Source organism: Heptranchias perlo, chromosome 5 (genome assembly GCF_035084215.1).
Source record: "Heptranchias perlo isolate sHepPer1 chromosome 5, sHepPer1.hap1, whole genome shotgun sequence".
NCBI classification, from domain to species: domain Eukaryota; kingdom Metazoa; phylum Chordata; class Chondrichthyes; order Hexanchiformes; family Hexanchidae; genus Heptranchias; species Heptranchias perlo.
Genome location: NC_090329.1, coordinates 19,955,546 through 19,983,151, shown reverse-complemented (window position 1 = coordinate 19,983,151; position 27,606 = coordinate 19,955,546). Strand labels below are relative to the sequence as shown.

At 44.0% G+C, this 27,606-nt stretch overlaps 1 protein-coding gene across 1 annotated transcript in view; it reads left to right on the top strand.

The window, feature by feature from the left end:
• The window catches only part of prim2 (DNA primase subunit 2), a 204,283-nt gene that overhangs the window by 9,662 nt on the left and 167,015 nt on the right, over nt 1-27,606 (top strand). The window contains exon 4 of the mRNA XM_067984052.1: nt 603-720. Coding sequence (XP_067840153.1) covers nt 603-720 — 118 coding nt within the window. The remainder of the gene's footprint in view (nt 1-602; nt 721-27,606) is intronic.

Below are 27,606 nucleotides of genomic sequence, written 5' to 3'. Positions count from 1 at the left end.
TTCATGGCGCAGTATTTCGGTACTCCCAACACTCAGCCCCACCCTGCTCGCTTTGGTATAGTGAAATTCTCTCTCTCTCTTTCCTCAAATGGTGCAATGATTCACTCTGTCTTCTGCCCACGTTTGACCCTCTCCCTGCATAGTAATCACTTAACAGCGAGTCTCCTCCACTTAAGCGAGCAGACTGTGTACTCTTGCTTGTGATATTGGCGCCCTATCTTGACCTGTCGAGCAGCAGCTCTGTCTTTGAGAGTGATAGAGGGTCAAAGTGCATTGTGCCTTTGTAGTGTGGAACTTAAATATCCTATTGTAGATCGTAAAGCAAATGATGCTCCAGGGCAGATGGGAGTGAGACCTAAATGGAATTCTGCTCGAGAATTCCGAAGGCACTTTTGCTGTCGCTCAATGCGATGACCTCCCGTGGCCACTAAATCCCGAGCATCATTTCCCTATTAACTTTTATTTTTAAAAAGAGTTTCTGGAAGGGACAGTCTGTGATGAAGGTGCCCTAATCTGTTATGTAGTGTTGGTTACTGAACCTCGGAGTGCGAGCTGGTACTTACAGCGATCTTGTTTTGTTTCCCTGTACCTCACGCCCTCAGGGAAGAGCTGAGGCGGTGGTTTATTCAGCAAGAGTTGGATCTATTTCGTTTCCGATTTGGTGAACTACAGGAGAAGCAGCAAGAGTTTCTCAAACATAATAACTTGGAGTATCATGCTGTGAGTAGACTATCTGCCTCACTCTCTCTCAAAATGGAACTGTTTTGTTTTGTCTATTTCTTTATAAGAGGAAATTATAGGGTTGCACGGAGCTGTGATTTATTTAAGCCGGATGGTTCTCATAATTCCACTACCTTTCTGCATCTGATATTTCAGTGTTTTCACTGGAAAACAGAGCCTGGTGTTTTTGGTGTTGAACTGATTATTGTCCCAGCATCACAGACACTTTCATTCCATACCATCTGATTAAATGTCCCCAAAATGTTCTGATTTTACCCATATCCAGAATATTATTACAATTTAAAAAAAATCTTGTTCCCCCCCCCCCCCTCCTTTGGATTGATGCTGAGAGGATGCGGGACACTAAAACAGAACATGTTAGATGTCAAGAAAGACTCTAATTGGGTATTGGCAGAGGATGAGGTAACTGTTGGACCAATTCAGAAAGCCATTGGCTTGTTTTTGAAAGATTGGAAGTTGATGCTTTTAAAATTCTTTTCAACCAGTAATGATTATTTTCCAGAACTTTCTCTCAGAATAAAAACTGGCATGGCAGTTTTGATCTGGGGTAGAGGCGCAAGGTTCACAAATCATTAGAAGTAGCAACACTATCAGAGCTATGAAAGGTGCAAAGTACTGGGCCTCATTTGTAGAGGAATCAAATTCAAAAGCAGAGCAGCGTAGTGAACAATGAGGAGGATAGTAACAGACTTCAGGAGGATGTAGACAGACTCGTGAAGGAGGTGGAGGAACAGAGAGACCTGGGGGTGTATGTCCTCAAATTTTTGAAGGTGACTGGACAAGTTGAGACGGCCACTTAAAAAAAAAAGCATACGGGGACCTTGGCTTTATTAATAGAGGCATAAAGTACAAAAGCAAGGAAGTTATGCTAAACCTTTAAATATCAATGGTTAGGCCCCAGCTGGAGTATTGGGTCCAATTCTGGGCATCACACTTTAGGAAGGATGTCAAGGCCTTAGAGAGGGTGCATAAGAGATTTACTAGAATGGTGCCAGGGATGAGGGACTTCAGTTATGTGCAGAGACTGGAGAAGCTGGGATTGTTCTCTTTAGAGCAGAAAAAGTTAAGAGGAGATTTGATAGAGGTGGTTAAAATCATGAATGATTTTGATAGAGTAAATAAGGAGAAACCATTTCCAGTGGCAGGAGGGTTGGTAACCAGAGGACACAGATTTAAATGATTGGCAAAAAAGCCAGAGGTGACATAAGGAAAACATTTTTTTATGCAGTGAGTTGTTATGATCTGGAATGCGCTGCCTGAAAGGGTGGTGGAAGCAGATTCAATAATAACTTTCAAAAGTGAATTGGATAAATGCTTGATGGGAAACATTTGCAGGGGAGTGCGACTAATTGGACAGCTCTTTCAAAGAGTCGGCACAGGCACGATGGGCTGAATGGCCTCCTCCTGTGCAGTATAATTCTATGATTATAAGTTAGGTTAAACTTTTTTTTAGAGGGGTACTGTACTCAGTTCTGGTCTCCATATTATAAAAAGAATATAGAGGCACTGGAGATGGTGCAAAAACAATTTACAAGGATGATACCAGAACTGAGAGGTTACGCCTATCAGGAAAGACTGAACAGGCTGGGGCTTTTTTCTCTGGAAAAGAGAAGGCTGAGGGGTGATCAAATAGAGGTCTTTAAAATTATGAAGGGTCTCGATAGGATAAACGTAGAGAAGATGTTTCCACTTGTGGGGGAGTCCAAAACTAGGTGTCATAAATATAAGATAGTCACTGATAAATCCAATAGGGAATTCAGGAGAAACTTCTTTACACAGAGTGTGGTGAGAATGTGGAACTCGCTACCTCATGGAGCAGTTGAGGCGAATAACAGATACATTTCAGGGGAAGCAAGATAAACACATGAGGGAGAAAGGGATGGAAGGATATGCTGATAGGTTTAGATGAAGGAGGGGTGGGAGGAGGCTCGTGTGGAGCATAAACACCAGCATGGACCAGTTGGGCCAAATGGCCTGTTTCCGTGCTTTAAATCCTATGTAATTCTATGATCAGCACTCTGCTGATATGCTAGTCTGTTGTGCTGTAGTGGGGAGTGCCGAGAAGAGGTTAGACCCCTTCCCACAGGAAGGAAGTGCGAATACTCAGAGGGCTGACTGTACACACACCTTTTAACTTGTGTTGAAGAGCACTGTCCATGAAGCTTGAGAAGAGATCTACCGCTTGGCCATCGGAGATGTGTGGCTTGCAGAGACCGGAGGGATTGGAATCCTTTTGTAAATCAGCAGAGCTGAATTATAGCGTTTATTTCTGTAAAATAACATTTTGATCTTTGTGGCTTTCTGGAACCAAATATGATTCTGAAATCAAAATCTGTTGAAATGCCTGTAACCACTTCAAACCCATAGCTTCCTCAGCAATTTCTAATGAAAGGGCACTTGGAAAATGTGGATTCAGTGGAGTAACAGATTGCAATTCAGATGTGATTTTTAAGTTGGAACCAGTGACCGTTCCTTTCTTGGCGAGCATCTTTATTTCTATTCCATTTCCTGTTGGGCCTGTAAGCCAGTGTGTCAGTCATGGATAATACGCTGAAATGCCTGCAACTGCGTCTGTCCCAGCTATTCTGTTCTTTTAAGAACAAAAGAAATAGGAGCAGGAGTAGGCCATACGGCCCCTTGAGCCTGCTCCGCCATTCAACAAGATCATGGCTGATCTTCGACCTCAACTCCACTTTCCTCTCTTATCCCCATATCCCTTGACTCCCTTAGTGTCCAAAAATCTATAGGTCTCAGTTTCGAATATACTCAATGACTGAGCATCCACAGCTCACTGGGGTAGAGAATTCCAAAGATTCACAACCCTCTGAGTGAAGACATTTTTCCTCATCCCAGTTCTAAATGGCCGACCCCTTATCCTGAGACTATGCCCCCTAGTTCTAGATTCTCCAGCCAGGGGAAACAGCCTCTCCGCATCTACCCTGTCAAGCCCTCTAAGAAGTTTATACGTTTCAATGAGATCACCTCTCATTCTTCTAAACTCCAGAGAGTATAGGCCCATTTTACTCAATCTCTCCTCTTTGGCTGCTCGATATGGGGCTGTCCACTGAGGAATGGATCTTTTCCACCTTCCCTGCTCCCTATCAAGTGCTCTGAAGTCATGAACTGAACGCATAACCTCGCAGCACTGCCGAGGTAACAGAAGTGACTTCAGAAGTCTCTCACTGACTGTGGCGGGCCCAGCAATGTCCAGAGGGCACGTTCAGGTGTTGCACAAATGCATTTTATTTCTTGTACTCCTTTGACAATATTTCTAAATCCCATTCGCAGAAGAATGCCCCACTACACTCGGGTGATATTTTAGCTTCCCACACGAGTCATGCTTATGGACTCGCTGAACCTATCAGTTACGTACTGTGGACTTGTACCCAATAGGAACTGGATTGATACTTTTAAGAAGAACTTGCATTTCTATAGCGCCTTTCACAAGCTCAGGACGTCCCAAAGCGCTTTACAGCCAATGAAGTACTTTTGAAGTGTAGTCACTGTTGTAATGCGGGAAACGTGGCAGTCAAGTTGCGCACAGCAAGCTCCCACAAACAGCAATGAGACTGACCAGATAATCTGTTTTCTCGTGATATTGGTTGAAGAATAAATATTGGCCAGGACACCGGGGAGAACTCCCTGTCTCGTCTTCGAAATAGTGCCGTGGGATCTTTTACGTCCACCTGAGAGAGTAGACAGGTCCTCGGTTTAACATCTCGTCTGAAAGACGGCACCTCCGACAGTGCAGCACTCCCTCAGTACTGCACTGGGAGTGTCAGCCTGGATTTTGTGCTCCAGCCTCTGGAGAGGGACTTGAACCCACGACCTTCAGGCGAGAGTGTTACCCACTGAGACACAGCTGACACTGTTGTCAACTCATTTCGTGCAGAACTGTTAATACTGTCCGGGAGAAGACTTCTAATAAATTTGAGCTGGATTCAGACCCTACTGCAGAGATGGAATTGATGCAGCTAGAGAGACAACAGCTTGGGCAGTTAGTTCAGGTTGATTGGTCCTTGAAGGAGCTGGTATGCCTAAGTGTTTTCACTGGGCTTAACTGACATGCTGATACTAATACACTCTGAGAAAAGACACATTTAAGCCAATATGCTTCGATGTTGTGTGATGATCACCTAACATTGCCCTCCACTACCAGTGACGGACCTATCATCAGTACTTCAGCCTAGTCCTCCCTCCACACACAATGCAAGTTTGGGGAAGGACAAAATCTGTAAATTCTCCTTGATGGTCAAGTGGTGTCTGGATCATTTTTAAACTTTGTGAATTTTGTTGGGTGGAGAAACCGGAGGAAATCTGGATCCTAATGAAGGAATTTGGACACTTGCTCCAGATCAAAGATTCTCAACCTGCGGCCTGATTGCATTTGGAATATGGAGATGCTCCTGACAACACATGAAACCAGATTGTTAGGAAACGGGAAGCATGCCAAACAGTGCTTCTTAAAAGAAGGATATTGCTGGCTGAGTGTGTTTGGTGTAATCCTCGTATTATTTGAAGCTCACTTAATACTCTCAATTGAACAGGAGGATGAAATCGACCCCCTTTTTAAAAAAAAACGCCTACCGCCAACTTTTCGAAATCTTCTCTGTTGATTATATATTACGCAGTGCTCAACATTTGTCAGATCTCCAGTTTCTGTGTGGCTCCTTTATGTTTAGATTTGTTGATAGGGACTTGATTGAATTCAAAGGCAGAATGCCTCCTTGTTTGGGTATTTAATTTCTTCAGAGAGTTTCGGTTTACCACAGTTCCTTCTCCCCACTCCAGATGCTATGACCTTGCATATTATTTTGAAATGAAACGAATGTTTAATCTTTTGAAAGAACTGAAATGACATTGCCAGAGTTTGGGTTTTTACTGACACTTTGCTAAATTAAAGCTTCCATAAGCAGACCTATTCCCTCATGCACCAAAAGCAGTGTTTTTAATCTTGTAGACATAGGTTAGCGTAGACCAGGTTTAATAGAATTCCATATCATGGTATAACACTGACTGGAGAATACGTGCATTGGAACAGTGACTACACTTCAAAAATACTACATTGGCTGCAAAGAGCTTTGGGACGTCCTGAGGACGTGAAAGGCGCTATAGAAATGCAAGTTCTTTCTTTCCGTGGATCCCCAGTCATCTCAGAAGGTGTAAAAATAACATATGACAAGGTGACTGTTCAATTTTATTTACAGAGAATGCATCAAAGCAAAAAACAGACATAGCAAAGAGCTAACAATACCGTACCCACGTTTCCACTGACTGTTCAAAAAAAAAGTCATAAATTCTTGCAGCTGTTCCGAGCGTGTTCTTGGTGATTTGCTCCAAGGTGATCCCTCTTGGGTGTTCTAAACAAATGTCATTAACATTCCCTGCACTCTATTAAGGCTTCAGGGAGCTAGTCTCTCCTCAGTGCTGTTCACATTCTCCCACTTCGACTGGTCCTCAACACCTGATAAAAGTGGAAATTTCAGACTTAGCTGTCACTAAGAGGAATTCACAGAGTAGCAGTGCATAGAAACCCCACGGATCGAAGTGACGGCTAGCCTAACACGGATTGAAACAGCAATTTATAACCAACGTTTCCCAACGTGAAAATTACCCCCATTGAGCTGCGTTCTGTCAGAGTGGTTGGCCCATTTTGGAGTGCCGTGGCCTTCTCATCGTTTTGATGGAGACCACTGCTGCTTGTTCGATAAGGATCCTTGTCCCTCTCGGAGTGTCAGCCGTGGCTCAGTGGGTAGCACTCTCGCTTCTGGGTCAGAAGATCGTGGGTTCAGGTCCCTCTTCAAAGACTTGAACACAAAATCCAGGCTGACGCTCCCAGTGCAGCACTGAGGGAGTGCTGCATTGTCGGAGGTGTCGTCTTTCGGATGAGATGTTAAACCGAAGCTCCATCTGCCCTCTCAGGTGAATGTAAATGATCCCATGGCATTATTTCGAAGAAGAGTCCTGGCCAATATTTATCTCTCAACCAACATCACTATATTATCTGGTCATTTATCTCATTGCTGTTTGTGGGATCTTGCTGTGTGCAAATTGACTGCTGCGTTTCCTACATTACAACAGTGACTGCACTTCAAAGGTACTTCATTGGCTAAAAAGCACTTTGGGACGTCCTGAGATTGTGAAAGGTGCTATATAAAATGCAAGTCTGTCTTTTTCTAACTACGATGACTAGGTCTGATTGTGGGCAGCCAGCTATATGCCTCGGTAATCTTGGGGACTAACTTCAGAACAAAAGGAATTCTCACTCAGACAAGCCAGAGTGAAAGCTGACGAATGATTTTTAAAAAATTTGCTTTTACATTAACTACCTGACAGGTCTTTTAAGTCAGATTGCTGTCTAATCTGGTTTCAGTAGACTGGTGGTAAAACTATAGATCTGGGGCTACATGTCTGCCACTGTTCTACAGAAACTGCGTTTAATAGCACAAACGCTGGGCTTCTCGAGTCCAACTTAAAAGAATTACATGAAAGCCCTTTAAAATCATGTGAAGTAGAGAGAAATTTGCATTTCAGTCACAGTTGTATTGCTGAGAAATTTGGAAGTAATTCTATTTTGAGGATTTTAAGTGGGATGAATGTCGGATTTTTTGGTTGCAGTGTAAAGATTTGTAATAAAATGGTGTGGTTTTAGTGTTTTCTTTGTTCCTTTGCTGTGATAATTTCTGCAAATCCATGAAAAAGACACCCCCGATGGTTGCCTAATTAGCTGTCTAATGTTTGTCTCGAGTACATTAACCATCCCATGTTCAATTAACAGTCCCGCATTCAATATATTCCCTGTTGTGTTTGAAATGATTCCCAACGTTAATGCATTGTAATTCTGTTCTTGATATTTGAAAACATTTCCAGAGAACTTAAAATTAGCCTGGGTTTTCCCTAACTGAGTTGTAACAAGTCTGACCCTTTATTTCCAGCTTTGACGGTTTGTTTCTCTGGCATAACAAAACCCTGGAAGCTTTGTTAAGAGAGGCAGGCATTAGGGAAGTGATGGCATGGCTGGGACAAAATAGGAAAATGAGGGGCAGGAAAAGACCAGCTGGTCCATCAAGCCTGCCCCACGCTCAGGATGCCTGGAGCATAGTGACTAAATACTTCCTCCCCCCCCCCCCCCCCCCCCCCGTCTCCCTGCAGCCATGCAATCTCCTGGGAGAGGCAAAATACCAGGAAAAAAAAATCTATGGCCAATAATTGGGGGGAAAAAAACACTCTCTGGAAAATTCCTCTCCGACCGGCAAGTGTCTTGAGGGTTACGGAACCAAGGCGGATAGATGGAGTTAAGATACAGATCGGCCGCGATCTAATTGAATTGCGGAATGGCCTATTTCTGTGCTGTACATTCTATGTAACATGGCCGACTCCTGTTCCTATGACCCCCCCCCCCCCCCCCAGGCAATTGAAAACAGTCCAGAGGATCACATGGGCCGTGAGTTAAAGGTCAGCTTTCAGTTTTGGAGTCTCATGGAACCAGGGAAACTCCAGTGGTCTAAAGCTCACTGTACCTCAAGTTGAAACGTAACTCCATAGGACGGTTGACATTGAGCCATTATGAAGAATCACCATTCAGGACTCCAGTGATTGCTGTCGCGATGGGCTTTCTTCCTTGCTGCCCATGTTTTCATTTGTATGTTGTCAACCATTAATACACACCTAGAACAGGGCAAGCTTGTGAAAAATTTGTCAGGCCTAAATTTTCCATATTTAAAAATCACACACTATTTGCTTGATGTTCAGGCGGTGTCGGGAAGAGGGTTTTTTAAGTCTACAGTCTGTCTGAAAATCGATTTAAAAAAAAAAAAAAAAAATTGCAGGGTATTGGAATTGGGGCCTTTTTAAAAAGCAAGGTTCTCACATCAATTTTTGTAGAGCGCCAGAATAAACTTTCACTTTCATTTTTAAAGTTTCATGCCACTGTTTTAAAAAGCCTTGGGTCAGAATTCAAGTGTGTTGTGCCCTTAATAGGTCATAAAATCTTTCTGGGGGAGTCGATAGAGAAGATTTTATGTTGGTATTAGAGGGTTCCCAGTTAGAAAAAGTACTTGTCGTCTTGGTGACTGATCTTGGGGCAGATGCAGTCCCCACCACTTAAAACGTCCACTTTTAAAATGGGCAGTCGCTTATATCGACCGAAAAGCGTTAATCATTATCCGTTTTCATTAACGTCACTTTCAAAGTTGCATTTTAAGTGCTCCGTTTATTTTGGGCAGAAACAGCTGTGCTTACTCACTAGTTCGCACCTCGCAGTCTCGGTCTACAACATTCTTGTCATAGTCTTGTGAATTACACCAGTTTTCTGGGTCATGAACAACAGAATGCCATGAATTGTTGTCCTGGTCCCTGGATCACAGGCATCTACAGTGGACCAGTGACACAATTTAGCAGCTTTCACAACAACTACTTGCATTTATATAGCACCTTTTAACATAGTAAAACGTTGCAAAGCGCTTCACAGGAGCAATTATCAAACAAAATTTTATACTGAGCCACATTGAGATATTAGGCTAGGTGACCAAAAGTTTGGTCAAAGAGATAGGTTTTAAGAAGCGTCTTAAACATAGAAAATAGGAGCTAGAGTAGGCCATTCGGCCCTTCGGGCCTGCTCTGCCATTCAAAATGATCATGGCTGATCGTCTAACTCAGTACCCTGTTCCTGCTTTTTCCCCATAGCCCGTGATCTCTTTAGCATTAAGAAATGTATCGATCTCCTTCTTGAATATATTTAATGACTTGGCCTCCACTGCCTTCTGTGGTGGGAGGAGAGAGAGGCGGAGAAGTTCAGGGAGGGAATTCCAGAGCTTAGGGCCTAGGCGTCTGAAATTGGGGATGTGCAAGAGGCCAGAATTGGAGGAGCGAGAGATCGCGGAGGGTCGTAGGGCTGGAGAAGGTTACGGATATAGGGAGGGGGCGAGCCATGGAGGGATTTGAACACCAGGATGAGAATTTTAAAATTTGAGACGTTGCCGGACAGGGAGCCAATGTCGGTCAGTGAGCACAGGGGGTGATGGGTGAACGGGGCTTGGTACGAGTTAGGATACGGTTGACGTTATCGAATCACTTTCAGGAAGTCGGCGCCGTGGAGCCCGGGTTGGTCAGGTCTAGGGTTAGCAGAGTACTCCGAGAGTAGTTAATCTCAAGTCAAACCCATCAATCACAGACGTTGATAAAACTATATTACTCAGGGAAAGTATTATTTACTGTACAAATCCTGCTCCTGTCTGCGAACATTTTAACTGTCCTCTTGCTTCTCCCCTTATACCGGCCATCGTGTATAGCAGACAAATCACTGTACACGGTGGGGACTGTATACATATTGAATAAATTGACACTGGGTACACGGAATTGGTGAACGGACCCATTACTCCTCCAAGACCAATTAAAAGCTGCCTTTGTTGTGATCCATCAGTAGATCCTATTGTTTAAGCATACTTTTAATTGTGCTTTGTGAATGTGACGTGATTTTAGTAGAATTCTTTTTTAAAAAAAAACTTTTTCTTTCCCCTTCAAAATGAAAATTATTTTCACTGTTTTGGAGCTTGTGCAGGATGATTGATGGATTCATTGTTTTGTTCCTAGGAACTGATATTAATACGTCAAAATCAGTTGCAATGAGACATAGTTATTGGCTGTTCAGTAGTGCAGGAAGAGGAAATTGCACTTTTTTTTTGTAGTAAAATGAACAATTGCCGGAACAAATCGAACCAGCCCTAGTCCTGAAAAGTGTAATCATTTAAGTTTGAAAATTCTGAATTAAATCCCTTAAATAAGACCTATCTAGAGATCTAAATTAATTGAGGATATAGTTTGCACTGTTAATTCCTTCAACCAGACGAAATCGAAGTTCTCAGCCGAGGGTTCAATTTCTGCCCCACCATCAAAATGGACCCCATCGGTCTCGCGGCGGACACAAAGGAATTCATCAGGAGAATGAGACTCCGGGAATTCTTCCACAAGTCCCAAGATTTCAGCAGCGAACCCAATGAGACAATCAACGATCCGGAACAGCAGACAGAGGGATCCGCGGTACAGCAACCGAAGAAGAAAGAGTCAAATTGGACTCCTCCGGAGGGACGCTGCTCTAAGCTTGACATTTATGCTCAAGCTGTCAGGAGATGCGTCAACGCCAGATTCATCAGCCGCACTCACAAGACAGTCCAGAATGTCACCCGAGCACAACGCGACGCCATCGACGCTCTCAAGACCAACCGCAACATCGTCATCAAACCAGCGGACAAAGGAGGAGCCATCGTCATACAGAACAGAACGGACTATTGCAAAGAAGTATACCGACAACTGGACAACCAGGAACACTACAGACAGTTACCTGCAGATCCGACCAAAGAACACACCCACCAGCTCAACAAACTGATCAAGACCTTCGATCCAGACCTTCAAAGCATCCTACGCGCTCTCATCCCACGTACTCCCCGCGTGGGAGACTTCTGCCTCCCAAAGATACACAAAGCCAACACACCTGGACGTCCTATCGTGTCAGGCAACGGAACCCTGTGTGAGAACCTCTCTGGATACGTCGAGGGCATCCTGAAACCCATTGTACAGGGAACCCTCAGCTTCTGTCGCGACACTACAGACTTCCGACAAAAACTCAGCACCCACGGACCAGTTGAACCAAGAACACTTCTCACCACGATGGACGTCTCGGCACTCTACACCAGTATCCCCCACGATGACTGCATCGCTGCAACAGCATCAATACTCAACACCAACAACAGCCAATCTCCAGACGCCATCCTACAACTCATCCGCTTCATCCTGGATCACAATGTCTTCACCTTCGACAACCAGTTCTTTACCCAAACACACGGAACAGCCATGGGGACCAAATTCACACCCCAATACGCCAACATTTTCATGCACAAGTTCGAGCACGACTACTTCACTGCACAGGACCTCCAACGAACGCTATACACCAGATACATCGACGACATTTTCTTCCTATGGACCCACGGCGAAGAATCACTGAAGAGACTACACGATAACATCATCAAGTTCCATCCCACCATCAAACTCACCATGGACTGCTCCTCAGAATCGGTTTCATTCTTGGACACATGAATCTCCATCAAAGACGGGCACCTCAGCACCTCACTCTACCGCAAGCCTACTGACAACCTCACGATGCTCCACTTTTCCAGCTTCCACCCTAACCACGTCAAAGAGGCCATCCCCTATGGACAGGCCCTGCGAATACACAGGATCTGCTCAGACGAGGAGGAACGCGATGGACACCTACAGACGCTGAAAGACGCCCTCGTAAGAACGGGATATGACGCTCGACTCATCGATCGACAGTTCCGACGGGCCACAGCGAAAAATTGCATAGACCTCCTCAGAAGACAAACACGGGACACAACCAACAGAGTACCCTTCGTTGTCCAGTACTTCCCCGGAGCGGAGAAACTACGCCATGTTCTTCGCAGTCTTCAACACGTCACGATGACGCGAACACCTCGCTAAGGCCATCCCCACGCCTCCACTACTCGCCTTCAAACAGCCACCTAACCTCAAACAGACCATCGTTCGCAGCAAATTACCCAGCTTTCAGGAGAACAGCGTCCACGACACCACACAACCCTGCCACGGCAACCGCTGCAAGACATGCCAGATCATCGACACAGATACCACCATCACACGAGAGGACACCACCCACCAGGTACATGGTTCATACTCCTGCGACTCGGCCAACGTTGTCTACCTCATACGTTGCAGGAAAGGATGCCCCGGAGCATGGTACATTGATGAGACCATGCAGACACTGCGACAACGGATGAACGGTCACCGCGCAACAATCGCCAGACAGGAGGGTTCCCTCCCAGTCAGGGAACACTTCAGCAGTCAAGGACATTCAGCCACCGATCTTCGGGTAAGCGTACTCCAAGGCGGCCTTCGAGACACACGACAACGCAAAATCATCGAGCAGAAATTGATAGCCAAGTTCCGCACCCATGAGGACGGCCTCAACCGGGATCTTGAATTCATGTCACGCTACATGTAACCCCACCAGCGAAAAAAAGTTAACTTTTTAATACAACTGGTCATTCTCTCTCTCTCTCTCTCTCTCTGTGTCTTTGTTATCTGACCCCTTGTGTATTCAGTATTCTTGGATGTAATGTGTCCCTGACTAACCTGTCTGAACACCATCCACTCCTTTGATTGCTGTGATTATTTCTCTGCCGAGGTGTGATAGGGGGCAGTTAGAAAGATTATCTGTAATCACCAGGCATTGTTCTCTGACTATATATGCTGTGCCTTTATGGAACCCTTCACTCACCTGACGAAGGAGCAAAGCTCCGAAAGCTTGTGATTTCAAATAAAGCTGTTGGACTATAACCTGGTGTTGTACGACTCTGTACATAATTCCTTGACTGGTTAATGTGCTTTGCCGTAGCCTGGCAGTTTGGAATTGAAATTTCTAGATAGCTAGGACTCAAGTCCAGCTGTCTGGATAACTTAGAAAAATGATGGATTGAATATTTCCATCATCAGGAGATGCATTTAGGTTACCTTACCTTCCCTGTGGTTGATATATTTTTCCCTCTTCTGTCACTTTTTATGTATAGAGTTTGTTTCTCCTAATTTATTGGGCTAACATTGTACATATAAGTGGATAGGATTTGTTAGAGATGTTCAACTCGGCTCATTATTAAGCTAATATCTGCCCTGAAGAGACTCTTCATTGCTGGTTTCATTGGCATCAATATTCAATTTTGGTTGTGTTTCCTTTAATTGCCTGAATTTCAATTGCAATGACTGATTGGAAAGTCGCTGTTAACATGGGAAGGGGGAGAAAACAGTTGAGCTGTTAAACTGTGTTGGAATAAGAGATAGAGTCATAGAGTTATACAGCACGGATAGAGGCCCTTCGGCCCATCGTGTCCGCGCCGGCCATCAAGCACTGTCTACTCTAATCCCATATTCCAGCATTTGGTCCGTAGCCTTGTGTGCTATGGCATTTCAAGTGCTCATCCAAATGCTTCTTGAATGTTGTGAGGGTTCCTGCCTCCACAACCCTCTCAGGCAGTGAGTTCCAGACTCCAACCACCCTCTGGGTGAAAAAGTTCTTTCTCAAATCCCCTCTAAACCTCCCGCCTTTTACCTTGAATCTATGCCCCCTTGTTATAGAACCCTCAACGAAGGGAAAAAGCTCCTTAGTATCCATCCTATCTATGCCCCTCATAATTTTGTACACCTCAATCATGTCCCCCCTCAGCCTCCTCTGCTCCAAGGAAAACAAACCCAATCTTCCCAGTCTCTCTTCATAGCTGAAGCGCTCCAGCCCTGGTAACATCCTGGTGAATCTCCTCTGCACCCTCTCCAAAGCGATCACATCCTTCCTGTAGTGCGGCGACCAGAACTGCACACAGTACTCCAGCTGTGGCCTAACCAGTGTTTTATACAGCTCCATCATAACCTCCTTGCTCTTATATTCTATGCCTCGGCTAATAAAGGCAAGTATCCCATATGCCTTCTTTACCACCTTATCTACCTGTTCCGCCGCCTTCAGGGATCTGTGAACTTGCACACCAAGATCCCTCTGACCCTCTGTCTTGCCTAGGGTCTTCCCATTCATTGTGTATTCCCTTGCCTTGTTAGTCCCTCCAAAGTGCATCACCTCGCACTTTTCCGGGTTAAATTCCATTTGCAGTTGTAGGCAGTCAAAATATACACTAGACCTAAGAGATCTGTAGCCCTGCTTTTAAGAAAAAAAATGTTATTTTAACAAAGAATGGAAGTAAATTGTTCACTAGTCAGACAAAACATGTCCGGGAAGTGTCATGTGAGTGGCATTTGATGCAATTACCTTCAGCTCTTGGTACATTGTTACATTACGGGCACCAATTTTGGACCACTATCAATTCAGAGAGATGAGGCTGTCAGTTCCATGTCACTCTTTGGCCAGAGAAAATGGAGCTCCAATCACATGTACTGTCCAGGTCACTCCTGCTGCTGTTGAACAGATTACATACGAAGTTTGAAAAGTTTCCAGGCAGTTTGTTCAATCGCATTGAAACTTTTTAAAACTATGATAATGCACAGATTGCAGTCATACTGCATCAGGTGTGCAGTCACAGCGATGTGACAGTATGTGCCAAGGGTGGTGTCAACATTTACATAAGTTTGATTCAGGTGTTTGGCACAGCACAGTTTACTATATATATGAGGCAAACTTGGCAATATTGCTAGTCCATTTAGTTCAAATATTTTTTAATAGAAGTGTATTTATGTTTGTACCGTAGTGAGAGGGGATATATCCGAGGGTTCGCCCACTGAGTCTATATGGGTAGAACTGAAAAATAAGAAGGGAGAGATCACTTTGATAGGATTGTACTACAGACCCCCAAATAGTCAACGGGAAATTGAAGAGCAAATATGTAAGGAGATTACAGACAGCTGCAAGAAAAATAGGGTGGTAATAGTAGGGGACTTTAACTTTCCCAACATTGACTGGGACAGCCATAGCATTAGGGGCTTGGATGGAGAGAAATTTGTTGAGTGTATTCAGGAGGAATTTCTCATTCAGTATGTGGATGGCCCGACTAGAGAGGGGGCAAAACTTGACCTCCTCTTGGGAAATAAGGAAGGGCAGGTGACAGAAGTGTTAGTGAGGGATCACTTTGGGACCAGTGATCATAATTCCATTAGTTTTAAGATAGCTATGGAGAAGGATAGGTCTGGCCCAAAAGTTAAAATTCTAAATTGGGGAAAGGCCAATTTTGATGGTATTAGACAGGAACTTTCAGAAGTTGATTGGGAGAGTCTGTTGGCAGGCAAAGGGACGTCTGGTAAGTGGGAGGCTTTCAAAAGTGTGTTAACCAGGGTTCAGGGTAAGCACATTCCTTATAAAGTGAAGGGCAAGGCTGGTAGAAGTAGGGAACCTTGGATGACTCGGGAGATTGAGGCACTAGTCAAAAATAAGAAGGAGGCATATGACATGCATAGGCAGCTGGGATCAAGTGGATCCCTTGAAGAGTATAGAGATTGCCGGAGTAGAGTTAAGAGAGAAATCAGGAGGGCAAAAAGGGGATATGAGATTGCTTTGGCAGATCAGGCAAAGGTGAATCCAAAGAGCTTCTACAAATACATAAAGGGCAAAAGGGTAACTAGGGAGAGAGTAGGGCCTCTTAAGGATCAACAAGGTCATCTATGTGCGGAACCACAAGAGATGGGTGAGATCCTGAATGAATATTTCACATTGGTATTTACGGTTGAGAAAGGCATGGATGTTAGGGAACTTGGGGAAATAAATAGTGATGTCTTGAGGAGTGTACATATTACAGAGAGGGAGGTGCTGGAAGTCTTAACGCGCATCAAGGTAGATAAATCTCCGGGACCTGATGAAATGTATCCCAGGACGTTATGGGAGGTTAGGGAGGAAATTGCGGGTCCCCTAGCAGAGATATTTGAATCATCCACCGCTACAGGTGAGGTGCCTGAAGATTGGAGGGTAGCAAATGTTGTGCCTTTGTTTAAGAAGGGCGGCAGGGAAAAGCCTGGGAACTACAGACCAGTGAGCCTGACATCTGTAGTGGGTAAGTTGTTAGAGGGTATTCTGAGGGACAGGATCTACAGGCATTTGGAGAGGCAGGGACTAATTAGGAACAGTCAGCATGGTTTTGTGAGAGGAAAATCATGTCTCACGAATTTGATTGAGTTTTTTGAAGGGGTAACCAAGAAGATAGATGAGGGCTGTGCAGTAGACGTGGTCTACATGGACTTCAGCAAAGCATTTGACAAGGTACCGCATGGTAGGTTGTTACATAAGGTTAAATCTCATGGGATCCAAGGTGAGGTAGCCAATTGGATACAAAATTGGCTTGACGACAGAAGACAGAGGGTGGTTGTAGAGGGTTGTTTTTCAAACTGGATGCCTGTGTCCAGCGGTGTGCCTCAGGGATCGGTGCTGGGTCCGCTGTTATTTGTTATTTATATTAATGATTTGGATGAGAATTTAGGAGGCATGGTTAGTAAGTTTGCAGATGACACCAAGATTGGTGGCATTGTGGACAGTGAAGAAGGTTATCTAGGATTGCAACGGGATCTTGATAAATTGGGCCAGTGGGCCGATGAATGGCAGATGGAGTTTAATTTAGATAAATGTGAGGTGATGCATTTTGGTAGATCGAATCGGGCCAGGACCTACTCCGTTAATGGTAGGGCGTTGGGGAGAGTTATAGAACAAAGAGATCTGGGAGTACAGATTCATAGCTCCTTGAAAGTGGAGTCACAGGTGGATAGGGTAGTGAAGAAGGCATTCAGCATGCTTGGTTTCATTGGTCAGAACATTGAATGCAGGAGTTGGGATGTCTTGTTGAAGTTGTACAGGGCATTGGTGAGGCCACACTTGGAGTACTGTGTACAGTTCTGGTCACCCTATTATAGAAAGGATATTATTAAACTAGAAAGAGTGCAGAAAAGATTTACTAGGATGCTACCGGGACTTGATGGTTTGACTTACAGGGAGAGGTTAGACAGACTGGGACTTTTTTCCCTGGAGAGCAGGAGGTTAAGGGGTGATCTTATCGAAGTCTATAAAATAATGAGGGGCATAGATAAGGTAGATAGTCAAAATCTTTTCCCAAAGGTATGGGAGTCTATAACGAGGGGGCATAGATTTAAGGTGAGAGGGGAGAGATACAAAAGGGTCCAGAGGGGCAATTTTTTCACTCAAAGGGTGGTGAGTGTCTGGAACAAGCTGCCAGAGGCAGTAGTAGAGGCGGGTACAATTTTGTCTTTTAAAAAGCATTCGGACAGTTACATGGGTAAGATGGGTATGGAGGGATATGGGCCAAGTGCAGGCAATTGGGACTAGCTTCGTGGTATAAACTGGGCGACATGGACATGTTGGGCCGAAGGGCCTGTTTCCATGTTGTAACTTCTATGATTCTATTGTTGAGCTGAATTTCATTCTCGTCCTTGTGTTCAAATCCCTCCATGGCCTCGCCCCTCCCTAACTCTAACTTCCTCCAGCCCTAAAACCCTCCGAGATATCTGTGCTCCTTCAATTCTGGCCTCTTGCTCATCTCCGATTTCTATCGCTGCACCATTGGTGGCTGTGTTTTCAGCTGCCTAGGCCCCAAGCTCTGGAATTCCCTCCCTAAACCTCACCACCTTGCCACCTCTCTCCTATGAGACGCTCCTTAAAACTTACCTCTTTGACCTAGCTTTTGGTCACCCGTCCTAAAAGCTCCTTATGTCTGATAATGCTCCTGTGAAGCGCCTTGAGAAGTTGTACTACATTTAAGGGGCTAAATAAATGCAAGTTGCTGATGTTGAAGAGTACAATATATCTTCCTTTCTTCCCTCTAGCCTTCCCCTCCCCTGTGAGGTAAAGTAGAAACCTACAGTTTCCAGCTGCAAAAGATGGCTTTTTAAAAAAAAAAATAATCAGGAACAGAATTTCCAATTGTCATGCTTAAGTGCTTCTTAGGTTACAGTGCTGTTGGATGCATAATTGTTCACTAGTTGCCGTTCCATTAAAATCAGTCACACAGTTGTAGTCCATTTTTGAGCTGGTGGCATTAAACCAGAGACCATTACTTGACGGAGAAACCCAGTAGGTTTAAAACTCACTTGTCAATAAAAATCTCTCTGGATATGACCAGAGCTACGTTGCATAGGCTTTAAATTACAAGGTGTAATAGATTGGAATAGCAGATCTATTAAATAAAACCTTTTAGATAAAGGTCAAAGCTGTGACAGCAGACAAGCCTGACAAATAGAAACTATTTTGAAGTGGCTCTAGTTCAAAGGGGTTGACATCTGCATGCTTTTAGTTTTGATGGAGATAATCCTGTGGTTTCAGAGGTAGATGCTGTGCATTTTTTCATGAATAGACATGCCACTGATTTGAGAAGAATTTGCACTTCAATTCTTGCTTTGAACTTGTACCTGGAGTATTGAAATACACTTTTAGGGCTGGAGTTATGATGTACTCTGCACAAAGTCAAGTGACCAGATCTCCTGAGGCTTTAATGTGCTCAGGAGACTCAGAAGTTCTACTTTTTGCGTTGATACCGTTTTACATCGATAAGAAAGCGACAGTATACCTTTTAATAATAAAAACAGAAAATGCTGGAAATACTCAGCAAGTAAGGCAGCATCTGTGGAGAAAAAGGAGCAGAGTTAACGTTTCAGGTCGATAACCTTTCATCAGAACTGGAAGATGTTTGCGATTAAACAGTTTTTCAGCAAGTACAGAGCCAGGGAAGTAGGGAGGGAAGGTCTGTGATAGAGTGGGAGGGCAGGAGCGATTAAATGACAAAAGGGATGATGATGCAAGGCAAAAGGGGGTGGTAATGGGACAAGTGAAGTGAACAAGGTAAAAGAGACCAACTGAAACCCTGTCGGAGAGAAGAGCAGAACTTCAAGGTGGGGCATTCCTGGGAGAGAAGTGGCTGTGAATTATATCTTCACCCTTTTCCACCTTCCCTGCCCAAGTGGTAACTTGTTTAGGTTTCCGAGAAAGGCCTGCCAAGACTCCTTGCTTTATCCACTTCGCCATGACACTGTGATGAGGTAAACATTGCATCATCATTGACTGCTCCTAAAAATGGTCCATTTATACTTCTCCTGATGCTTATCAAGAAAACAGTTGAAATATTTTACGTCTTGTTTCCTCTGTCAAGTCTGATTAATAGAAAATTGTATTTAAAAAAATCATACCATTATGTAGAATGTACAGAACAGCAACAGGCCATTTGACCCAACAGGCCTATGCCAGTGTTAATGCTCCACAAGAGCTTTCTCTCACCCCTCTTCATCTAACCCGATCAGCATATCCTTCTATTCCTTTCTCCCTCGTGTTGATCTAGCTTCCCCTTAAATGCATCTATGTTATTCCCCTCAACTACTCCATGTGGTAGCAAGTTCCACATTCTAACCACTCTCTGGTTAAAGAAGTTTCTCCTGAATTTCCCATTGGATTTATTAGTGACTGTTATATTTATGGCCCCTAGTTCTGGTCTCCCTGACAAGTAGAAACATCTTCTCCACGTCTACCCTATCGAACCCTTTCATAATCTTAAAGAGACCCCTATTAGGTCACCCTTCAGCCTTCTCTTTTCCAGAGAAAAGAGCCCCAGCCTGTTCAATCTTTCCTGATAGGTATAACCTCTCAATCTGGTACCATCCTTGTAAATCTTTTTTGCACTTTCTCCAGTGCCTCTATATCCTTTTTGTAATACGGAGACCAGAACTGTTCACAGTAGAGCTATAACCTCAGGAGGTCATCTTGATGAAATTGTGATCTGAGAGATGGCATAGTATTCACTCGTTCAATTACACCAAAGTAGGTGGATGTAAAAATGGTACTTTTAGAATTGTAGCACAGTGTTGGGACTACCTGTGGCGGGTTGCAGGATCAGTCACACAGTGCTGAGTTCCTGATCTCCGAGAGGCGAGAGAGCATGTCAGCAGCTTGTTGTGTATTTTCGAGTCGCCACCTAAAAGCAGCATTGGGGGAGAAATTCCAAACAGGCCAGCCGCCTAGTTAGCTGCAGTTGGTGTGCAACCTGATGACAGCAGAACCTGACCAGGGAGAATTTTTTTTTAAAAAGTGTCCACACTTTTTTTTAAAAAATGAAGAAATTTGTGCTGACTTGGTCTGTAATGCCAAGTCAGAGCAGTGTTGGATTGTTGATTGGATAAGAAAATAAAGGATCTGTGACAGTGTTCTGTCCACTGTACCACAAAATCAATGGCGTAAACTCCTTGTGAGGAAATAACCATTCTTTAAATTGATTTCTTTTCCAAAGACCATGACTAATTAACCTGAAATAATCTTTAATGAGCATCTGGGCAGGCATATGGAACCTGGGTTTGATGTCTCATCTGTATGATGTTACCTTTGACAATGTAGCACTGCCTCAGTGTTGCATTGAATTGCCAGCCTAGGTTACGTGCTCAAGTCCATAGCGGGTCTCGAGTCCAGAACCTTCAGATTCAGAGGTGAATTTTTTTTTATTCGTTCATGGGACGTGGGCGTCGCTGGCAAGACCAGCATTTATTGCCCTTGCGAAGGCGGTGGTGAGCCGTCTTCTTGAACCGCTGCAGTCTGTGTAGTGAAGGTTCGCCCACAGTGCTGTTAGGTAGGGAGTTCCAGGATTTTGACCCAGCGACGATGAAGGAACGGCGATATATCTCCAAGTCGGGATGGTATGTGACTTGGAGGGAACATGGAAGTGGTGTTGTTCCCATGTACCTGCTGTTCTTGTCCTTCTAGGTGGTAGAAGTTGTGGGTTTGGGAGGTGCTGTGGAAGAAGCCTTGGCGAGTTGCTGCAGTGCATCCTGTGGATGGTACACACTGCAGCCACGGTGCGCCGGTGTTGAAGGGAGTGAATGTTTCGGGTGGTGGATGGGGTGCCAATCAAGCGGGCTGCTTTGTCCTGGATGGTGTCGAGTTTCTTGAGTGTTGTTGGAGCTGCACTCATCCAGGCAAGTGGAGAGTATTCCATCACACTCCTGACTTGTGCCTTGTAGATGGTGGAAAGGCTTTGGGGAGTCAGGAGGTGAGTCACTCGCCACAGAATACCCAGCCTCTGCCCTGCTCTTGTAGCCACAGTATTTATGTGGCTACAAGAGTCATAGTGAGCAAATGAGGGGTGTGTTGGGGTGAACTGGTACAGGTAATTGAAAGGCAAAATATAGCGAGGGCTCCTATTAAGATGGTATTAAGACTGAAGACGGGGAGATGTGTGGCGGGAATATTAAGAGCTATATAAAAAAAATAAAAGTTGCAGCTTGAAGGATTGAGTGATATCATGAACAGAAGATTAAAAGAACTTGATTTCATCACAGTCAGAATATGGAGAGGATTAAGCCTCTGTATCCTTTGTAGCTTAGGAAGAGCAAGCAAGGAAGGTTTACAGGTGCAATGACCATTGTAATATTTTAAAATGTAGAGAAACCTGAAAGAAGACTGGGGAGGGGAAATAGAGAGTCATTATTTCACTAGACAAGCTTTTAAGTCTGTTATGTCCAGCAATGTGAGAGGTATAAGAATGCAGGTATGGAATAAAGAAAAGAAACACCGTGCATTTATATAGCGCCTTTCATTACAACAGGACATCCCAAAGTGTTTTCCAGTCAATGAAGTACTTTTGAAGTGTAGTCACCATTGTAATGTGAAGCAAAATAGAGAAGGAGCCAGAGGTTGAATGCTCAACGTGCACAGATATTGAGGGCTTGAGAGGAAACTGGATAGCTCTGAGTGTAACTTTGGTGGAAGACTATATAATGCTAACGTGTTAAGTTTATGGGGCCAAACCCTATCAAAGGCCTTTGAGATGTCAAGAGAAATTAATTGGTCCAGAGCAGAGTTCCAGAGGTACATGGTGACAGCAAGATCACCATCAGTGGAATGTCTATGACAAAAACTATACAGTGGACCATGCACTAAGTTTGAACCTTCAGGATACTGGATAATCTGAGAGATAACAGCAGTTTTCGTAGGGTAAGAAAATACTAATTTAAAAGCACTTGGGTGGTCGTTTGTAGGGTAAGGGAGATCATCCCTCTTGGGGATAAGTGTCGAAAGAGAAAGATACATGCACTGGGGGCAAGAGACTGAAGAGGACGGGTAAATCTGGAGGCACATGTCTTGAGGAAAATCTGAGGAATACCAGCAGGATCAAAAAGCTTTATTGGAGTACAGAGAGAAGAGCTAAATTCATCCCCCCCCCCCCCTTCCAATTTTCCTTCTTCCCTGACAGCGTTGAGTCCCTCACTGGGCTATGGTGCTTTCTCTCCCTGTTGTTCTCTTTCTCACTCTTCCTTCCCCGCCCCCCAATTCAAGTAATTTAGTCCGATTTGTACTTTGAAAATTATTAATTTCCAAATAGTTATCTTTATGTGCAATGCTGCTTTTTCAGGCTAGTACAGGTTGTACAGGTAGTACAGTGTACCTGTCTTGGAGACCGTGCTATATGATGCCAGAGGTACATTGTCCCAATTAGGACATCTAATGTCCCGGATGTAAAATTACAGCAAAGTCTGCATTTTTCCATTTTTAAAAAAAGTCACCAGGATGGAATTTGCAAGAAATGCAGGTTTAAACGGAGCTTTTATGCACTACTTCACCATACCTATTTTGGGAGTTGCAGGAAGGAAAGTAATTCAGAGTGAACGCTTTAGATAAGATGATCGAAAGGCCCTTCAAACCTGAATCCCGTGATGAGTTGAGAGAATAGATTGGTGTTCTTCAATAGACAGATTTATGTAGAGTGACAGGAAAAAGGTGGATCAAGAAGCATCAAAATGCCTTTATTTGGCATTCATGTAAATACAAGGGTACATTGGCTTCCAGTCCGACAACGCCTCGATTTTAAAATTCTCATAATTGTTTTCAAATCCCTCCATGGCCTCACCCCCTCTCTATCTCTGTAACCTCCTCCAGCCCTACAACCCTCCGAGATATCTGCATTCCACCAATTCTGGCCTCCTGTGCATCCCCGATTTTAATTGCTCCATCATTGGTTACCATGCCTCAGCTGCCTAGGCCCAAAGCTCTGAAATTCGCTCCCTAAGCCTCTCTGCCTCTCTACCTCTCTCTCCTCCTCCTTTAAGATGCTCCTTAAAACCTACCTCTTTGACCAGGCTTTTGGTCATGTCCTAATATCTTCTTATGTGGCTCGGTGTCAAATCTTCTTTGATAACGCTCCTTGGGATGTTTCACTATGTTAAAGGGGCTATATAAATGCACATTATATTGATGAGTTTTCAGTTTTAATATCCATGCAGTGGGTTGGAGCTGCTACCGAAGTGAACATATCTTTTTTTTTGCTGATCTGCCAGCAGTCATTAAAACAGATTTCAAAAGTTCAAGATCCCAGTGCTTAGCCTCCCATGCTTTTAGCTAAATTGCTCTGCTCTACTGAATGATCGAATAATGGATGAAGGTAATGGCTGCAATCTTCGCTGAGCTTTTGATTTACAAATGAAGGGGGAAAAATGCTAGTGCAATAGTTACCACAGTGTGAATCAGTGCTTACTAAGAAAAGCAAATGTTGAAGGTGAACAGCATGAAGTTGTCTAAGGGAAGTAGTGGTAACTACATTAAGCTCTCCATAAAGCTTCAGTTAGATTGCACTTAAGAGAATTGTATTCAGGTCTGAACAATTTACTATCAAAAGTATGTTGGTATAATAGGGTGGGTGCAGAGAATCATTAGTTATGTTTTTGTGTCCGTTTACCCATCTTACTCTAGTTATTTTTGCTTGTGTCTTAGGCTACTCTTGTAGGTGAGACCTCACCTCTTCCATCCTTGAGAGTATTTGCACTTAACTTATAGGTACATAGAAACAGGAGTAAGGCATTCAGCCTGTTCTGCCTTTCACTTAGATCATGACTGATCTGTATCTTAATTCCATCTACCCGCCTTGGTTCCCTAACCCTTAATACCCTTTCCTAGCAAAAAAATCTATCAATCTCACAGTTTTTGAAATTTTTAATTGACCCCCAGCCTCAACAACTTTTTGGGGGAGTGAGTGTGAGATTTCTACAACCTTTTGTGTGAAGAAGTGCTTCCTGACATCACCCCTAAACGGCTTAGCTCTGATTTTAAGGTTATGCCCCCTTGCCTTGGGCTGTCCCACCATAGGAAATAGTTTCCCTCTATCTACCCGATAAAACCCTTTAATCATCTTAAACACTTCAATTAGATCACCCCTTAATCGATATTAAAGGGGGGTACAAGCCTAGTCTATGCAAACTGCCCTCATAATTCAACCCTTTTGGCCCTGGTATAATTCTGGTGAATCTGTGTTGCACCCCCTCCAAGGCCAATATATCCTTCCTGAGGTGCGGTGCCCAGAACTGAACGCAGTACTCTGGATGGGGTCTCACCAGAGCTCTGTACAGCTGTAACATAACTTCCACCTCATTGTATTCCAGCCCTCTTGAAATAAAGGCCAACATTCTATTTTTAATTATTTTTTGTACCTGTCCGCTAGCTTTGTGATTTCTGTACTTGGACCCCGAAATCTCTCTGCTTATCCATAGTTCCTTGATAACTAGGTACATTTAATATCATGCCCTGGTTAACAATCAGAAAACTCTTCTTTAGATTTTCTTTAGCCACTAGTTCGATCCTATTCCTTTTGAGAAATGGCAGAATACCTTGTTTGAAACTTTAACTGCCAAACAAATTTTCAACAGCAAGCAAATAAATAGCCGAAACTTAATATTACTGCAGTTTTTAAACTTTACTAACTCCTTCTATAGTAACAAATATTAAGTGGCTCACAGCGAAATGCTCCTGACGTAGTGAACCTGTTTTCCTTTTCTCATCAATTATGGGCGTTATCTACCATAACTAATATTCTTCAGAAAAAGAAGATACATTCTTTGAATGCTACAAATAGAGGTCATTGATTTGAACAGCCCAGGCTGACACATGCTCCTGAAACAATTTCTGGACCTTCGGGAATTTAAATAACTCTGCTAAATTGAATAGGACCTTCCAATCAGACAAACATTTGAACAAATCACACAACAACTGCTTGCATTTGTATAGCGCCTTTTAACAAAGCAAAATATCCCTAAGCACTTCACAGGAGCGTTATCAGACAACGATTGACACCGAGCCACTTTGAGATATTAGGATAGGTGGCCGAAAGCTTGGTCAAAGAGGTAGATTTTAAGGAGCGTCTTAAAGGAGGAGAGAGAGATAGCGAGACGGAGAGGTTTAGGGAGGGAATTCCAGAGATTAGGGCCTAGGCAGCTGAAGGCACGGCCGCCAATGGAGCGATGAAAATGGGGGGTGTGCAAGAGGCCAGAATTGGAGGAGCGCAGAGATCTGAGGGTTGTCGGACTGAATGAGGTTACAGAGATAGGGAGGGGCGAGGCCATGGAGGGATTTGAAAACGAGGATGAGAATTTTAAAATAGAAGTGTTGCCAGACCGGGAGCCGGTGTAGGTCAGCGAGCACGGGGATGGACGAACGGGACTTGGTGCGAGTTACGATACAGGCAGCAGAGTTTTTGATGAGCTCAAGTTTATGGAGGGTGCAAAGTGGGAGGCCGGCCAGACGAACGTTGGAATAGTCAAGTCTGGAGGTAACAAAGTCATGGATGTGTGCTTAAGCAGCAGATGAGCTGAGGCAGGGGTGGAGACAGGCCACAGTGTGTTTAAGTTTGAGTTATGTGGCTTGTCTCGACCCTCAATTACCCTCAAACATACTGCCAGGAGACAGCTGACAGGTCCTCACAGCATTGTATTTAATTTATTTGAAACATGATTTCTGTGAGTGAAGCTGCTTTATATGCCATGTCTGAATTAAAGGGACCAATACCAAACTAAAACTCGGATAACGCACTTCATGTTTGTTGCAACAACTTTTGATGAAGATAATTGTTGGATTTTCAGTTGTTCTGAAAACCACCCGGTAGAGATCTGGTTAGCTTCCTTGGAGTAATTAAAAACTTGGAGATGTATGGGAATAAGGGGAACGGATAACTGTACAAACCCTGAACTCAAATTTGCAATCTCAAGCCATAGGATGGTTCATTTGGGGAAATTGACACCGAGAGGATAGGATGCTCTTCTGAAGTTGGAATTAAGGGATAATGTTGAGGGCAAAGTTGGGAAGGAGCTTGACACTGAATCTAGTCCATGCTGTCCCTAATCTAGCAATGTTCAATGCTGACAGTTCACATCGCTTTATGCAAACATTTCAGCAAATTTTGAATCTATTTTCTTTACGTGGTGAGCACTTCAAAACAATTGTCCCATTTTGCACCCTCGGTAAATTTGAGCACATTCAAAACTCTGCTGCTTGTATCCTAACTCTCACTAAGTCCTGTTCACCCATCACCCCTGTGCTCACTGACCTACATTGGCTCCTGGTCTGGCAAAGCCTCAATTTTAAAATTCTCATCCTTGTTTTCAAATCCCTCCACGGCCTCGCCCCCTCCCTATCTCTGTAACCCCCTCATAAGAACATAAGAAATTGGAGCAGGAGTAGGCCAATCGGCCCCTCGAGCCTGCTCCGCCATTCAATAAGATCATGGCTGATCTGATCCCAACCACAAATCTAAAGAACACAAGAAGTAGGAGCAGGACCCGGCCACACAGCCCCTGGGCCCTCTCCGCCACCCACAGGGCATTGACCGATCCGAACTCAGCTTCATGTCCAATTTCCTGCCCGCTCCCCATAACCCCTAATTCCCTTTACTTCTAGAAAACTGTCTATTTCTGTTTTAAATTTATCTAATGATGTAGCTTCCACAGCTTCCTGGGGCAGCAAATTCCACAGACCTACCACCCTCTGAGTGAAGAAGTTTCTCCTCATCTCAGTTTTGAAAGAGCAGCCCCTTATTCTAAGATTATGCCCCCTAGTTCTAGTTTCACCCATCTTTGGGAACATCCTTACTGCATCCACCCGATCAAGCCCCTTCACAATCTTATATGTTTCAATAAGATCGCCTCTCATTCTTCTGAACTCCAATGAGTAGAGTCCCAATCTACTCAACCTCTCCTCATATGTCCGCCCCCTCATCCCCGGGATTAACCGAGTGAACCTTCTTTGTACTGCCTCGAGAGCAAGTATGTCTTTTCTTAAGTATGGAGACCAAAACTGTATGCAGTATTCCAGGTGCGGTCTCACCAATACCCTATATAACTGCAGCAATACCTCCCTGTTTTTATATTCTATCCCCCTAGCAATAAAAGCCAACATTCCGTTGGCTTTCTTGATCACCTGCATACCAACTTTTTGATTTTCTTGCACTAGGACCCCCAGATCCCTTTGTACTGCAGTACTTTCCAGTCTCTCGCCATTAAGAAAATAACTTGCTCTCTGATTTTTCCTGCCAAAGTGCATAACCTCACATT